The 16,230-nt window shown below is 42.9% G+C and overlaps 1 protein-coding gene across 4 annotated transcripts in view; it reads left to right on the top strand.

Annotated features, from left to right (window-relative positions):
- Positions 1 to 16,230, top strand: part of slc30a9 (solute carrier family 30 member 9) — a 152,149-nt gene that overhangs the window by 55,362 nt on the left and 80,557 nt on the right. For all 4 annotated transcript variants that reach the window (XR_010963560.1, XM_067988368.1, XM_067988352.1 and 1 more), the window contains exons 5-6: positions 3,070 to 3,169; positions 6,870 to 6,962. Coding sequence is in view for 3 of the 4 variants with exons in the window: in XM_067988368.1 (XP_067844469.1) it covers positions 3,070 to 3,169; positions 6,870 to 6,962 (193 nt within the window). In the remaining variant the exon portion in view is untranslated. The remainder of the gene's footprint in view (positions 1 to 3,069; positions 3,170 to 6,869; positions 6,963 to 16,230) is intronic.

Below are 16,230 nucleotides of genomic sequence, written 5' to 3'. Positions count from 1 at the left end.
CTTGTGCCCTGGTAATAAGAATTAAATGCAGTATTCAATGTGTGGTCTGACCATATACACCTTCAGCATAACTGCCTGAATCGTATACTATACTGATTTGGCTGTATAGCTCAGCATTCTGTTTGTTTTTGTTAATTGCTAGAGCACTTGAGTGCTTATTCCGGTTATTAAAGTCGACCATCCACTATTTGTCAAAGTTAATAAAATGTCAAATCAGTGATCAAAGTCAAACTAATTAATTGCCAAACATTTCTGATACGTTTAATATAAAAAGTAGTCAGTATGGAATAATAAGGTATGATGTCTTTATAATGTGCAATGTTTGTTACCATCATCCTACATATCTTTCAGGGCAGAATTAAAGAGCAGCAGAGTTGTGTTATGCTGTGATCTAAAATCCTCTATTTCCACATGAAGAATTAACTCAACCATGGTTGTTCTCCTTGTCTCCATAGGTGTTCTTCACCTAGAATTGGTCTGAAACTCACTGATTCGGTTATAGCACAGGGTCTTCAACTAGACGAGTTTGTTATCTCAAACCAGACCACTGGTCTGGATTGCAATGGACGTTTGTCTATCCAGTTTTTCAGAATGGGTACTTTAACGGGTGGGCCACTAACTTAAGTTACCGCTGCCCTTAGTATGCTGACAAGGATGTATTTTAGCTGGGCCTCATCAATCTGTAGGGACACAATTATGTTCTCTTATTAGTTTTATTTTTATCCTTCTCACTAATAGACCAAATGGTCTATACAGGCTCCAAAGTTATGGGTTACTGTGGAACTTGTTTTGCTATCAAGCATGATTGTTATCAGCAGAACACCAAGGGGGTATGTCTGACTATGACCAAAAAAACCCTTAGCCATAGCTACTCTTGCTGAGTTGTTCAGTGTTGATTTGACTACTGCTTCCAGATTTCTCTCCACCTCTTCCCCCACCTAGTTTGACACCATTCACTATGTTCCCCATCATTTTTTTCTTTCCAATGTGGAAGACCTGTGTTAAATTTCATCTGCCTAAACTCTGCCCACTTGCAAATATTGTCCAGGCCCTCTGTAATTGCTTTGCTGTTTCTTCAGTGTTTACTACCAGTTCCCTTCCCCATTTTAGCAACAGCCATTAATCTGATCAACTTGCAACCAGTGAGACAGTACAATGGAGTTCTGAGATTGTGCCATAAAGGCTGTATTTCTGTTTTTTTTTGAGCAGGGCAAAAGTGTTGCTTGGGTAGACAACTGTTATGGTAGCTATGTCTATTCTGGTGGGAGTCCAAGCCTGAGGCTTAGTTGGGTAGGCAGCTATGATGGCATCTATGTCTTGTTTTTTGTAGCATGTGATTGGTGAATTAAAAAATTCAGAAATAGGACTTCTTTGGTAGAATGTGGTCATTTTTTTGGAAATTGTAAACAATTTTACAACACCAAGTTATAGTCCAGCAATTTTATTTTAAATTCACAAGCTTTCGGAGGCTTCCTCCTTTGTCAGGTGAACGATATCTCACCACTTTCCATTTTTTTGGAAAGTGGTGAGATAAGCTATTAAACAGAAATTAACCAATGTGGTAGGAGAACAGACACTGGATACATTTAACCAAATAAAGAAAAGAATAAAACACTAAAACATTATAAAAAATGTTTAAACATTTGAAAAGTAGTTAAGCCTAAAAAAAAGCCTGTGAATTATTGTCAGTGATGTTATATGAATGCTTAACATGCATGTTTCAAAATTCTGACAAATTAAAATTTTTAATTAAAATATACTGCCTAATGCCTCCATTAAAAGAGCAGAGGGAGAATCTGACAAAGTCTACAACAGTAATTTCTAGCCTACAGTATTTGGTAATTAGGCAATGAGTGAAGCGTGTTAACTTTGAATGAATGAATATGTATTGGAGATTATCTTCCCATGAATCTATGGGCCTATGACAATTGAATTTTTATTCATGGTCATACAGTAGATCTCAAATTTACACTGCAAATATTTGGATGAAATTATTTTTGAATTAAATGAAGCTTAATTCACAAATGATTGCGTGTTTCTGAGATGCAGTGACTAAAAGGTGCTATCCAGATGTATATATTTATCTTTTTTTAAAAATGTGTTAAGCTGTACCTAAATGTAGAAGAAACAAAATAAAAGCTAATAACTTTGAGTTCTTTGTGCAATGAGCCTCTGAGACTACAATGGAACACAGTAATCAAATAGCTACTGAGATGATGTGAATACTGACTAGCCAGAATCTAGTAATTCAGTACAAGCTGTAAAGTGCAAAGAAAATAAGTTTTTTTTTAAGTTATTCCCCATTGTTCATTCAAAAATATAATTTTGCCTTGATATTTTTAAAAAGCAAAGTTTTATTTCCCGAGACCCACACCATGTTAGACCTCCTTCTCTGCAGGTTGTTTAAGTTGTTTAGGAAATTATGCGTCCACTTACACTCAAAATAACTTAATCACTAGTGTGTGAGTGCTGAAATGAGTCCTGTCTAAAGCTCAGATATTCAGTCGTATTGTTGACATCACTGACTGGCAGGAGCCATATACGTCCTGGGCTCCACTGAGTGCATTATGTGCCACAGCTTTGAACTGGCTTGGGTGACTTATCTGTAGCTGCTAACCCCACGAAACTACTCTGCTGAATAAATAGGCTGCATATCCAAGAAGATGAGACCAGTTCTTCAAGGCTTTGCACTGTTTGCCAGAATTTGATTCTGATGACTTCACTCTTGGACGATACTGCATGTTATGTGTCATAGATGCAAGCTATGTAATATAACGGGATCTATTAGTGAACATAAGTTCTAAGCTTTTAGGATCCTTGTTGACAGATAGTAATATCAGATTTATAGTTGGAGATGTTTGATAGTTTACACTAACGTAAAATGTAATAATCTAATCTCTAGAAATTTATGGCAGCATTTTGCACTATAACCATATTTATCAGAGTCCAGTGTTTCTAAGAGTCTAATAAGTGTACTAAGAGTAATGTGTGGTCTTTCATCAGCAGCATTAGAGAAAATGTGTTTAATTCATTGTTTGAATGCTAATTCTCTTCCCCAATGTTTTTCAGTTAAAGCTATTCTGAAGAAAAGAGATTATGGGTCCACATACACTCAAAATAATTTCATCACTGGTATGCGAGCACTGAATGAGTTCTGTCTAAAACCCAGGTATTCAACAGTATTGCTAATGAGGATGCTGTGATTTTTTTTTATTAATGATGCGAAGTATTAGAACATAATCAGTATATTTAGATTTTCTTTTATGTACATTCTTGGTAATTATCCTTTTTTGTGGAGGAGAAGAGAAATTGCAGCATACAAATCAAGAACCTGATTTGTGAATTCTGCTGTACAAAGATCTCATTAATGAGAACTGAATTGAGAACATGGTGAAATGAATTAACTTGGGATGGTGCATTGGTTCAGCCAGCCATTATATAAGCAAATATCCTGTTCTAAAAGGACTCTGATAATCTGAAATTCTGTGTCATGGGAACCTTTCTTTTCACCTGAGTGAGCACTGTGTTTATACATTTGTCCTGTTCCTTTGTAAAATGAAACATGTGAGTGCACAGTGCTAATGCTGTGGTCTGCTCTCAGCATGTAACACATCCAAAGGTGACATGTCACTTTTATTTTTGGCTGTTTTCTGCCACTTTTTTTTATTCATTCATGGGATGTGGGAGCGCTGGCAAGGCCAGTGTTTATTGCCCATCCCTTATTGACCTTGAGAAGGTGGTGGTGAACCACCGCCTTCAACTGCTGCAGTCCGTCTGGTGAAGGTTCTCCCACAGTGCTTTTAGGTAGGGAGTTCCAGGATTTTGACCCACCGACGATGAAGGAATGGCGATATATTTCCAAGTCGGGATGGTGTGTGACTTGGAGTGGAATGTGCAGGTGTGTTGTTCCCATGTGCCTGCTGTCCTTGTCCTTCTAGGTGGTAGAGGTCATGGGTTTGGGAGGTGCTGTCGAAGAAGCCTTGGAGAGTTGCTGCAGTGCATCCTGTAAATGGTGCACACTGCAGCCACGGTGCGCCGATGGTGAAGGGAGTGAATGTTTAGGGTAGTGGATGGGGTGCCAATCAAGCGGGCTACTTTGTCCTGGATGGTGTCGAGCTTCTTCAGTGTTATTGAAGCTGCACTCATCCAGGCAAGTGGAGAGTATTCCATCACCCTCCTGACTTGTGCCTTGTAGATGGTGGAAAGGCTTTGGGGAGTCAGGAGGTGAGTCACTCGCCACAGAATACCCAACCTCTGACCTGCTCTTGTAGCCACAGTGTTTAAGTGGCTGGTCCAGTTAAGTTTCTGGTCAATGGTGACCACCAGGATGTTGATGGTGGGGGATTTGGCGATGGTAATGCCGTTGAATGTCAAGGGGAGGTAGTTAGACTCTCTCTCGTCGGAGATGGCACTTGTCTGGCGTGAATGTTATTTGTCACTTAGCCGAAGGCTGGATGTTGTCCAGGTCTTACTGCATGCGGGCACGGACTGCTTCGTTATCTGAGGGGTTGAGAATGGAACTGAACACTGTGCAATCATCAGCAAACATCCCCATTTCTGACCTCATGATGGCAGGATTGATGAAGCAACTGAAGATGTTTGGATCTAGGACATTGCCCTGAGGAATTTTGCATTGATGTCCTGGGACTGTGATAATTGGCCTCCAACAACCACTACCATCTTCCTTTGTGCTAGTTATGACTCCAGCCACTGGAGAGTTTTCCCCCTGATTCCCATTGACTTCAATTTTACTAGGGCTCCTTGGTGCCACACTTGGTCAAATGCTGCCTTGATGTAAAGGGCAGTCACTCTCACCTCACCTCTGGAATTCAGCTCTTTTGTCCATGTTTGGACCAAGGCTGTAATGAGGTCTGGAGCCAAGTGGAGCTAGCAGAACCCAAACTGAGCATTGATGAGCAGGTTATTGGTGAGTAAGTGCCACTTGATAGCACTGTCGACGACACCTTCCATCACTTTGCTGATGATTGAGAGTAGACTGATGGGGCGATACTTGGCCTGATTGGATTTGTCCTGCTTTTTGTGGTCAGGATATACCTGGGCAATTTTCCACGTTGTCAGGTAGATGCCGGTGTTGTAGCTGTACTGGAACAGCTTGGCTAAAGGCGCGGCTAGTTCTGGAGCAGAGGTCTTCAGCACTACAGTCGGGATGTTGTCGGGGCCCTTAGCCTTTGCTTTATCCACTGCACTCGCCCGTTTCTTGATATCACGTGGAATGAATCGAATTGGCTGAAGACTGGCTTCTGTGATGGTGGGGATATCGGGAGGAAGCAGAGATGGATCATGCACTCGGCATTTCTGGCTGAAGATGGTTGCAGAAGCTTCAGCCTTGTCTTTTGCACTCACATGCTAGACTATGCCATCATTGAGGATGGGGATGTTCACAGAGCCTCCTCCTCCCGTTAGTTGTTTAATTGTCCACCACCATTCACGACTGGATGTGGCAGGACTGCAGAGCTTTGATCTGATCCATTGGTTGTGGAATCGTTTAGCTCTGTCTATAGCATGTTGCTTCCGCTGTTTAGCATGCATGTAGTCCTGTGTTGTAGCTTCACCACGTTGGTACATCATTTTTAGGTGTGCCTGTTGCTGCTCCTGGCATGCTCTTCTACACTCCTCATTGAACCAGGGTTGATCTGCTGGCTTGTTGGTAATGGTGGAGTGAGGAATATGCTGGGCCATGAGGTTACAGATTGTGCTGGAATACAGTTCTGCTGCTGCTGATGGCCACAGTACCTTCTGGATGCCCGTTTTGAGCTGCTAGATCTGTTCTGAATCTATCCCATTTAGCACGGTGGTAGTGCCAAACAACATGTTGGATGGTATCCTCAGTGCGAAGACGGGACTTCGTCTCCACAAGGACTGTGTGGTGGTTACTCCTACCAATACTGTCATGGACAGATGCATCTGCGACAGGTAGATTGGTGAGGATGAGGCCAAGTAGGTTTTTCCCTCGTGTTGGTTCGCTCACCACCTGCCGCAAGCCCAGTCTGGCAGCTATGTCCTTTAGGACTCGGCCAGCTCGGTCAGTCGTGGTGCTACTGAGCCACTCTTGGTGATGGACTTTAAAGTTCCCCACCCAGACTACATTCTGTGCCCTTCCTACCCTCAGTGTTCCTCCAAGTGGTGTTCAATATGGAGGTGGACTGATTCATCAGCTGAGGGAGGGCAGTAGGTGGTAATCAGCTGGAGGATTCCTTGCCCATGTTTGACCTGATGCCATGAGATTTTGTGGGGTCCAGAGTCAATGATGAGGACTCCCAGGGCCACTCCCTCCTGACTGTATAACACTGTACCGCCAGTGAGATAGGACATACCCAGGGATGGTTATGGAAGAGTGTGGGATGTTGGCTGAAAGGTATGATTCTGTGAGTATGGCTATATCAGGCTGTTGCTTGACTAGTCTGTGGGACAGCTCTCCCAATTTTGGCACAGGTGCCCAGATGTTAGTGAGGAGGACTTTGCACGGTCGACTGGGCTTGGTTTGCCTTTGTTGCGTCCGGTGCCTGGTGGTCCGATGCCGGGTGTTCCATCCGGCTTTATTCTTCTTGTGACATTCAGTAGCGAGATTGTACAACTGAGTGGCTTGCTAGGCCATTTCGGAGGGCAATTAAGAATCAGCCACATTGCTGTGGGTCTGGAATCACATGTAGGCCAGACCGGGTAAGGTTGGCAGGTTTCCTTCCCTAAAGGACATTAGTGAACCAGATGGGTTTTTACGAGATTCAGGCTTTGGGCACAGACTCAAGTCTCACTCCTTCATGGCACCACATGGGATAGTTCTAATATGCTTACTGCAATGCATAGTAATTCTTTTTAATAAAGATCTGACCTTCTCACTTTGCCTACAGTGACCTGGAGCTGTTAAGGAAGATTACTCGGCGAAGTCCTCATGATGATACGGAGATTTTTACTGTATACTTAAGATCTGACGTAGAAGCCAAGTGAGTATAGATCAGTTTCAATTTTGCACTAAGGGAGAAATGAGTTTGAACATTTATTTCTGTATACTTTTATTTCTGTGTACTCAATTTTGACATTGAGATGCTTTGCACTATCACATCAGTTCCAGGTAAGTTTCATCATACAAAAACATAGAAACTGGAGAAATTAATGGGACTAAAAGCAGACAAATCCCCTGGACCTGATGGCTTACATCCTAGGGTTTTAAAAGAGGTGGCTGCAGAGATAGTGGATATATTGGTTTTGACCTTCCAAAATTCCTTAGATTCCAGATCAGTCCCCGTGGATTGGAAGGTAGCAAATGTAACCCCGCTATTCAAGAAAGGAGGGAGAGAGAAAATAGAATTATCGGCCAGTTAGCCTGACAATAATGGGGAAAATGCTAGAATCTATTGTTAAGGACATAGTAACATGGCACTTAGAAAATCATATGATTAGGCAGAGTCAATACAGTTTTATGAAAGGAAAATAGTGTTTGATATAAGAACATAAGAAATAGGAGCACGAGTAGGCCATTCGGCCCCTCGAGCCTCCTCCGCCATTCAATAAGATCATGGCTGATCTTTTACCTCAACTCCACTTTCCTGCCCTATCCCCATGTCCCTTGATTCCCTTAGTGTCCAAAAACTATCAATCTCAGTCTTGAATATACTCAACGACTTAGCATCCTCTGAGGTATAGAATTCCAAAGATTCACAACCCTCTGAGTGGAGAAATTTCTCCTCATCTTGGTCCTAAATGGCCAACCCCTTATCTTGAGACTATCACCCCTAGTTCTAGACTCTCCAGCCAAGGGAAGCAGCTTCTCAGCATCTACCCTGTCAAGCCCTCTAAGAATTTTATACATTTCAATGACATCACCTCTCATTCTTCTAAACTTCAGAGAATGTCGGCCATTCTACTCAATCTCTCCTCATAGGACAACCCTCTTATCAAAGTATCAAATACTACTTTGTATACTTCCCATCGTTTGTCTGTAGGTTTACCAGTTCACCAATTAACAGATTTACCAATTAACAGTTCAACCCAGTTTACTATGGTCAATTTGTTTCTCATCCCTTCATGTTTACCTTACTTAAATTTAAAACCTTGGTTTGTGACCCTCCCTTCTCCCTCTCAAACCTAATATCAAATTCAATCATATTATGGTCACTATTTTGCAAGATGTTCGCTTACTGACAGATTGTTATCTGATTCTGGTTCAAGTAGGGAGAAACTGTTTCCTCTGGCAAGTGGGTCGGTAACCAGAGGTCATAGATTTAAAATAATTGGCAAAAGAACTAGAGGGGAAATGAGGAGAAATGTTTTCACACAAAGTTGTTAAGATCTGGAACACACTATCTGAAAGGATGGTGGAAGCAGATTCCATAGGAACTTTCAAAAGGCAATTGGACATGTACTTGAAGAGGTCTAATTGGCAGGGTTATGGGGAAAAAGTTGGGGTGTAGGACTAAATTGGACAGCTCTTTCAAACAACCGGCACAGGCGCGGCAGGCCAAATGACCTCCTTCTATGCTATAAGATTCTATGATTACTCATCACTAAATAACTGTCCAAAATACATTTTAGAAATTCATTGCATTTATTACTTGAGCTGTTCTGCTTCTCCTAGTCTGTGAAAATTATAATCTCCCATTATAACCATTGTTTTTGCTATATGCTTCATTGAGCTCCATATTTATACATTCCTCCACTACATTGCTATTATTAGCGCTGTAGCAACTCCTACCTGAGTCTTGCATTCTTTGCTCTTCCTTAACTCTACCGATGTGATCAACCGATGAAAACATTCTTACTGAAATCCCTTCCTTCTACTGCTGTAATTGTGTCTTTCATCAATATTGCCACACCCCCTCCTTTCCCAACTTCCCTGTCCTTTGTAAAGTCTGCAATATTTAGCTCCTAATTATGCCCAGTTTGTAGCCAGGTCTCTGTAATGGCTACTACATCATACCTTTTAAGCTGAATTTGTGCTTCCATTTATTTTACATCTTATGCTATGTGCATTTGTGTACAGAATTCTTAATTGGATAACTGACCCCACCCTGCCCATATGTCCTGCTGGTCTTTCTCTCTCACTTTTTGATTTACTGTGTGGATTTTCCCCTTCTATCCCTCAACATGATAAAACAATCATACATGGACTCTAAAGGGAGCGGGGGTGAATGGTCTTTCCTTGCTCTGGACGTTGGTGTTCTTAGAATTTCTGAATAGATAACAAAACTTAGAATGCCCTACTTTTTCATTCTGAAAAAATCCATTGGGAAATGTATTACTTTGAATTTTACACAGAAGATTTTGTTTATTCTCCAAAACTATAAAATAATTTAGAAGCACTATTCTTACAAAGTGCAGATTACAGCCTATTATATTACAATATGCTTAGGTTATTGTATTTGACAGAGAAAACTAGATTTGATATCAACATATTTCTGTTGATTTCCAGTTTTCAACTACTGGTACAGCATATTAGTACTGGGAAACAGGAGAAAGTTGAAGAAAATATGATAGAAAGCGTGAGCAGGGGAAAAGGAGAAGGTCACAGTAGGCAAAAAAACCATCACACTACTCTATTTCACAGTTAAATTGGAATAGTTAACAGAGGAGTGACTTGGAGTATTGGAGCTTGGTACCGTAGAGCAGGTGGCCACACATTCAATCCCCACTCCATTCGGTTCCTAATCTTGGCTCTTTTGTTTTATAAGAACATAAGAAATAGGAGCAGGAGGAGGCCATACGGCCTCGAGACTGCTCCGCCATACAATAATATCATGGCTGATCTTCTACTTCAACTCCATTTCCCGCCCTCTCCCCATATCCCTTGATTTCCTTGGAGTCCAAAAATCTATCGATCTCAGTCTTGAATATATCCAACGACTGAGCATCCACGGCCCTCTGTGGTAGAGAATTCCAAACCCAACTTTTTCCCCATAACCCTGCCAATTAGACCTCTTCAAGTACATGTCCAATTGCCTTTTGAAAGTTCCTATGGAATCTGCTTCCACCATCCTTTCAGATAGTGTGTTCCAGATCTTAACAACTTTGTGTGAAAACATTTCTCCTCATTTCCCCTCTAGTTCTTTCGCCAATTATTTTAAATCTATGACCTCTGGTTACCAACCCACTTGCCAGAGGAAACGGTTTCTCTGTCCTTGAACCAGAATCAGATAACAATCTGTCAGTAAGCGATCATCTTGCAAAATAGTGACCATAATATGATTGAATTTGATATTAGGTTTGAGAGGGAGAAGGGAGAGTCACAAACCAAGGTTTTAAATTTAAGTAAGGCAAACTTTGAAGGGATGAGAAATGAATTGACCATAATAAACTGGGTTGAACTGTTAATTGGTAAATCTGTAAATTGGTGAACTGGTAAACCTACAGACAAACGATGGGAAGTATACAAAGTAATATTTGATATGATACAAAACCACTAAAAGGCAAAGGCTTCACTTATGTAGTTAAGCAATCATTATTAACAAATGAGGTAAGTATCAAGCTAAAAGAAAAGGCTTACACAGTGCAAGGAAAAGTGGAAATCCAGCAGACATGGAGAGCTATAAAAGGCCACAAAGGGGTACAAAGAAAGTAATGAGGTGCAAAAACTTACACGGGATATCAAAGCTAACAGTAAAAGTTTTTATAACTATATTAAGAGAAAGAGCGTGGTAAAGGGGAATGTTGACCCATTAAAGACAAATTCATGGGAGACAAAAATGGACAATAAAGAAATGGGTGACTTGTTAAATTGAGGAGTACTATGTATCCATTTTCACAATTACATAGAATGTACAGCACGGAAACAGGCCATTCGACCCAACAGGTCCATGCCAGTGTTTATGGTCCACACAAGCCTCCTCCCTCCCTACTTAATCTAACCCTTTCAGCATATCCTTCTATTCCTTCCTCCCTCATGTGTTTATCTCGCTTCCCCTTAAATGCTTCAAGCAAGTCGCCTCAATTACTCCTCAAGGTAGCGAGTTCCACGTTCTAACCACTCTCTGGGTAAAGAAAATTTTCTGAATTCCCTATTGGATTTATTAGTGACTATCTTATATTTATGCCCCCTAGTTCTGGTCTCCCCCACAAGTGGAAACATCTTCTCTACGCCTACCCTATCAAACCCTTTCATAATCTTAAAGACTTCCATCAGGTCACCTCTCAGTCTCTCTTTTCTAGAGAAAAGGGCCCCAGTCTGCTCAATCTTTCCTGATAGGTTTAACCTCTCAGTTCTGGTATCATCCTAGTAAATCGCTTTTGCACCTTCTCCAGTGCCTCTATATCCTTTTATATAATGTGGAGCGTGGTCTAACCAAGGTTCGATACAAATTTAACATAACATCTCTGCTTTTTGATGCTATCCCTCTAGAAATGAACTCCAGTGCTTGGTTTGCTTTTTTTTATGGCCTTATTAACCTGCGCCGCTGCTTTTAGTGATTTGTGTATCTCTATCCCCAGTGGAGGACAAAATATCACCAGTACAAGGGATCCTAACTATAAGTCAAGGGGAGGAACTTGGTGGAATTAATATGAATTTTAAAAAATGGTAATGAAAAAAATAATAAGACTTAAGATACACAAATCTCCAGGACCTGATGGTTTGCATCCCAGAGTTTTGGAGGTAACCTCGTGGTATGGGTTGTAATTGGTTGGGAAGTAAAAAAACAGAGAGAAGGAATAAAGGGAATCTACTCTGATTGGCCGGATGTGATAGGTGGTGTTCCCCAGGGATCCCCCGGAACCTCAGCTTTTCACCATATATATTAATGACTTGGATGAAGCAATAGACAGTTGTATATCCAAGTTTGCAAATTATACTAAGTTAAAAGGCACAGTAAATTGTGTAGATGAGATCAGGAAGTTACAGTGGACATAGCTAGACTAAGTGGGCAAAAATATGGCAGATGGAGTTTAATGTTGGGAAGTGTGAGTTCATCCACTTTGGATCCATGAAAGACAAATCAAAATATTTTCTTCATGGTGAAAGACTAGGAGCTGTGGAGGAGCAAAGGGATTTAGGTGTCCATGTACACAAATCACTAAATGTTAGTGCACAAAAATGCTAGGTACAAAAAGTCTAAAGGAATGTTGGCCTTTATCTCGGGGTTTGGAATACAAAAGTGAGGAAGTGATGTTTCAGATATAGAAAGTCTTGGTCAGGCCCCGTCTGGAGTACTGTGTTCAGTTTTGGGCATCGAACCGCAGGAAAGATATATTGGCTTTGGATGGGGTATAGTGCAGAGTCACCAGAATGATACCAGAGTTTAAAGGGTTACATTTTGAGGACAGGTTGCTTAAACATGGCTTGTATCTGCTTGAGATTAGACGGTTGAGGGGCAATTTAATCACGATGTTTAAAATGATAAAGGGATTCAATAGGGTAGATACAGAGAAACTATTTCCCCTGCTGGGGGGAGATCCAGAACAGAAGGGGAGATAACCTTTTTAAGGTATGGATATCAAGGGCTATGGAACGAAAGCGGGTAAATGAAGTTGAGATACAGATCAGCCATAATCGAATTGAATGGCATGAAATGCTCAAGTGGCTGAATGACCTACTCTTGTTCCTATGTTCCTCCCACACCACCTGTTGATCTCTTATTTCAGAGAACTCTAAATTCTTTCCCTGACCACCTCTTGAAAACAAAATCTAGTATTGTTTGAAATCTGGCTAGACCCTCAATCCTACTCCACATTACCAACTGACTGAATCAACTACTGACTCTCTGTTCCATATATCGACTATGCTGTCGAGGAAAAGGTTTTTTTTCCTAATCTCAAACTTGCTTGAAGTTTGGTAAATTTTATACCTGTGTCCTCTAGTCCTTTGCTTGTTGTCCAAGATTATTAGCTTGTTTACTTGCACATCTATACCTTTAATTAATTTGAAGACCTGCACCACAATCCCACCAGTTTTTTTTTTCTCCAGTGAAAATAAGTTTAATCCCTTGAGCTGTTCTTTGTAACTTAGTGTCCTAAGGCTTAGAATCATCCTACTCACTCTTCTGAATCCTTTCTAATACATGCTGTACTCCAGAATTGGCCTCACCATTGAACTGTATAATATCTGTGTAATACCTGTATAACTTGTTCTGACTTGTAGTCCAATCCCACTAGATACACTCCAGTACTTAATTTGGCTTATTAATAACTGCCTCACACTGACCAGATGCTTTCAGACTATGACTAGGGATCCCTCTGAAATCCTTTTCTAATTTATCCTCTGCCATGGAAATCTCAAAATAGGACACTTTCATGTTACACACTTATTTAGGTGTTACATAGTACTCTACTGTTAATTGTTCCTATATGCTTTACCCTGCATTTGTCAACATTAAAATCTATCTACAATATCTCAGCCAATTTGCATAATTAATTCAAGTCTCTCAGAAGATTTCCATTCTGCTCATTGCTCACAGAGTTCCAGGTAATCAGCAAATCTAATACGACTACAGAGACCCTTGTCCCCCTCATTCATAAATATTGTAAATAGTGGTCCTAGAATTGTTTTATGTGAAACTCCATGAGTTAAATAGTAAGACACATGTTAATTAAGACCTACACAAACCAAAGTTTGAAATATTTAGGTAGTATTTTAAGATGTAATGATACAATTGATTAAAACTCCTCGAGCTACCATAATACGCAGCTTTAAATGTCTAGCTCTTCTACTACCATTGATTTCTCTTTGACAGTTATCTTAATTCATCATTTGCATTAATAAGAAAAAGTTGAAAATATTTTTTATGTCTTCTAATTGAAATTTTAAAAATTAGGAACACTCTGAACACTTGGGGCTCGATGTTACCAGGCCTGCGGGTTTCTGGCGGGTTGGGTTTTGGGAGCGTGGTCAACACGCTCAGTGAAATTAGTGGGTTGCCCGCGCGATCGTAGCAGGCAACACACTAATAGGAATCAATTACCTGCTCCTCCGGGGTCCGCGCTGCTGGTCTGCGCGTCGGGCGGGCTGCGCATGCGCAGTACGATCTGTCAGCTGGAGGCGCTCTATTTAAAGGGGCAGTCCTCCACTGACAGATGCTGCAACCAATGGAACAAATTACAGCATGGAGCAGCCCAGGGGGAAGGCTGCTCCCAGTTTAATGATGCCTCACCCCAGGTATCATCAGATGGGGTGAGGAGGAGGGCGAAGACAGAGATCTTCCACCCGGCGGGCGGGAGGAAGCGGCCAGCCTCTGCCATCAAGAAGGCCTGGCTCGAGGTGGCAGAGGGGGTCACCTGCGCAACCAACATATCGCCCACCTGCATACAGTGCAGGAGGCGCTGCAATGACCTCAGTAGGTCAGCCACAGTGAGAACACGAAGTCTTTCCCCTACACTCCATCTGCCACAACACTGCCCCAACCCCACATCTCCTTCGGCACCGCCAACACTACTCTGTCACATCACCCCTCATACCCACTCAAACCCCATCCTCATCTTACTTCCACCTACTCACCTCGCCAGTACTCATCCTGCCACTAACACGCGACCCAATCCTCATACAATCTCATGGCTCTATCCCATACTCACCCTCTCGTGCATCTCCCTCACGGCCAGCCTCACTCAACCTGCCACCACCTGTGCTGCAGCCACAGGGCATGCATCACATATGTGCAGTAGGCAGCGTAAGGCAAATGTTTCGTGAGCATGAAGGGGGTGCACAAGGGTGTCGGAGGGTTTGCCATGGGTGTTACCTATATTGAATTTCAGAGCAACAAACAGCACACATTATATTGGCACCACCACTGCCATGTCTCCGCGAATCCTGTCTGTTGTGTCCAATAATGCCCGCTCCTGGGTATCACTATGAGGACCCACCACTGATGCCACCCATCGTGTTACTGCAGAGTAGGTGCAGGTGTATTTGCAGGGCTCTACCGCGCAGACGACTGAGAGACATCGGTGGTGTAGCCGGCTGCACCCTGGAAGGATGCGGAGGAGAAGTTGTGGAGGGCAGTGGTGACTTTGACAGCGACAGGTAAGCAGTTGGTGCTGGGGCCAGCCAGGAGCAGCTCGGCATGAAAGAGCCTGCAGATCTCCACGACTACATGTCGAGCGAATCTGCGCCTCCGTGTGCACTGCTGCTCGGAGAGGTCCGGGGAGCTGTGCCTCGGTCTGTGGACCCTGTGGCGAGGGTAGTGCCCTCTGCGATGCGTCTCTCTCTGCGGTAGCCCTCCCTCCTGCCGTGCAGGTGGGCGTGCAACAACACCGTGTTGGGGGGCTCTGCGGCGGACGGCGTGGACTGCGAGGCTGCTGGGGCTGGTCATGCTGTTCGTCCTCCGAGGGTGTCCACGCACCACCCATCTGGCAGGTGTTGGTCTGAGGGGTTGTGCAGGGTAGGTGGGTGGTTCCTCGGACTGGGGCTGCGGTTTCGTGTCTGTCTGTCCTCTGGCTTGGCGGGGGGTGGTGGGGGGCAGGGGTTGCCCTATGTGATGCGGTGGCCTCCTGCGTGGGTGAGGGCTCTCCCCCGTGGAGTGCACCTTGGCACCTGCCACAGGCTGCTGGCTGCAACATGCCTGGTTGGAGAGAGACTGTTTCCCCCAGTGTGTGAAACACGCTGCGATGCAGGTGAAATCCCAAACTTCCTCTTTTGACAGCTGATTCAGCTCATTAACTGACCTCAACAAGTAAGGTAAGTACTCTCAAGTGGAACCCCGCTGGCTTTAATTGCCTGCGGGATTCCCACCAGCGGGGGCCACGCACGCAGCCCCGCACGTCATCGGGGAACCCGGAAGTGGTCGGGATCGCGGCGCGATCCGGTCACGTGACCGCATATCGGGATTTTCGGGGCCCCCCGCTGGAAACCCGCAGGAAACCCGACCCTAAAATCGAGCCTTTGGAGTCTGAGATGCACCACTGAATGAACAGTAAAGTGGGAAAGGGAAAGTTGCATTATGTGCTGAGATATCATACCTCAAACACCCAGTTTTAATATATGCCAAGCTGAAAGTGGCCCTGATGGAGCAGTTGGATTTGGGTGATTTGTCTTCATGGAAAAAGCATTTAGCAAACCTATACTGTTTGAAGAGGTAGAAGAGTAGAGTGTCATTTTCAGTACAATGGCGTTATGCACAAGTGATGCAGATATCTATTTCAACATGCTGTACATCGTTACATTGTTTGTGTTTCCTTTCCTCTACCCCTCCATTTTTTCCCTTTATTTCCTTCCCTCCTCTTCTGAACAAAGCATTCTAGAGTGTGATTTCTTCATGTGTAAGTTTAAACTGTAAATTTTGACATGTGTTTACT

The sequence above is a fragment of the Heptranchias perlo genome, chromosome 1 (assembly GCF_035084215.1).
Source record: "Heptranchias perlo isolate sHepPer1 chromosome 1, sHepPer1.hap1, whole genome shotgun sequence".
In the NCBI taxonomy this organism is placed as follows: domain Eukaryota; kingdom Metazoa; phylum Chordata; class Chondrichthyes; order Hexanchiformes; family Hexanchidae; genus Heptranchias; species Heptranchias perlo.
Note: the sequence above shows the minus strand (reverse complement) of the source record. Positions and strands in the feature narration are given on the sequence as shown.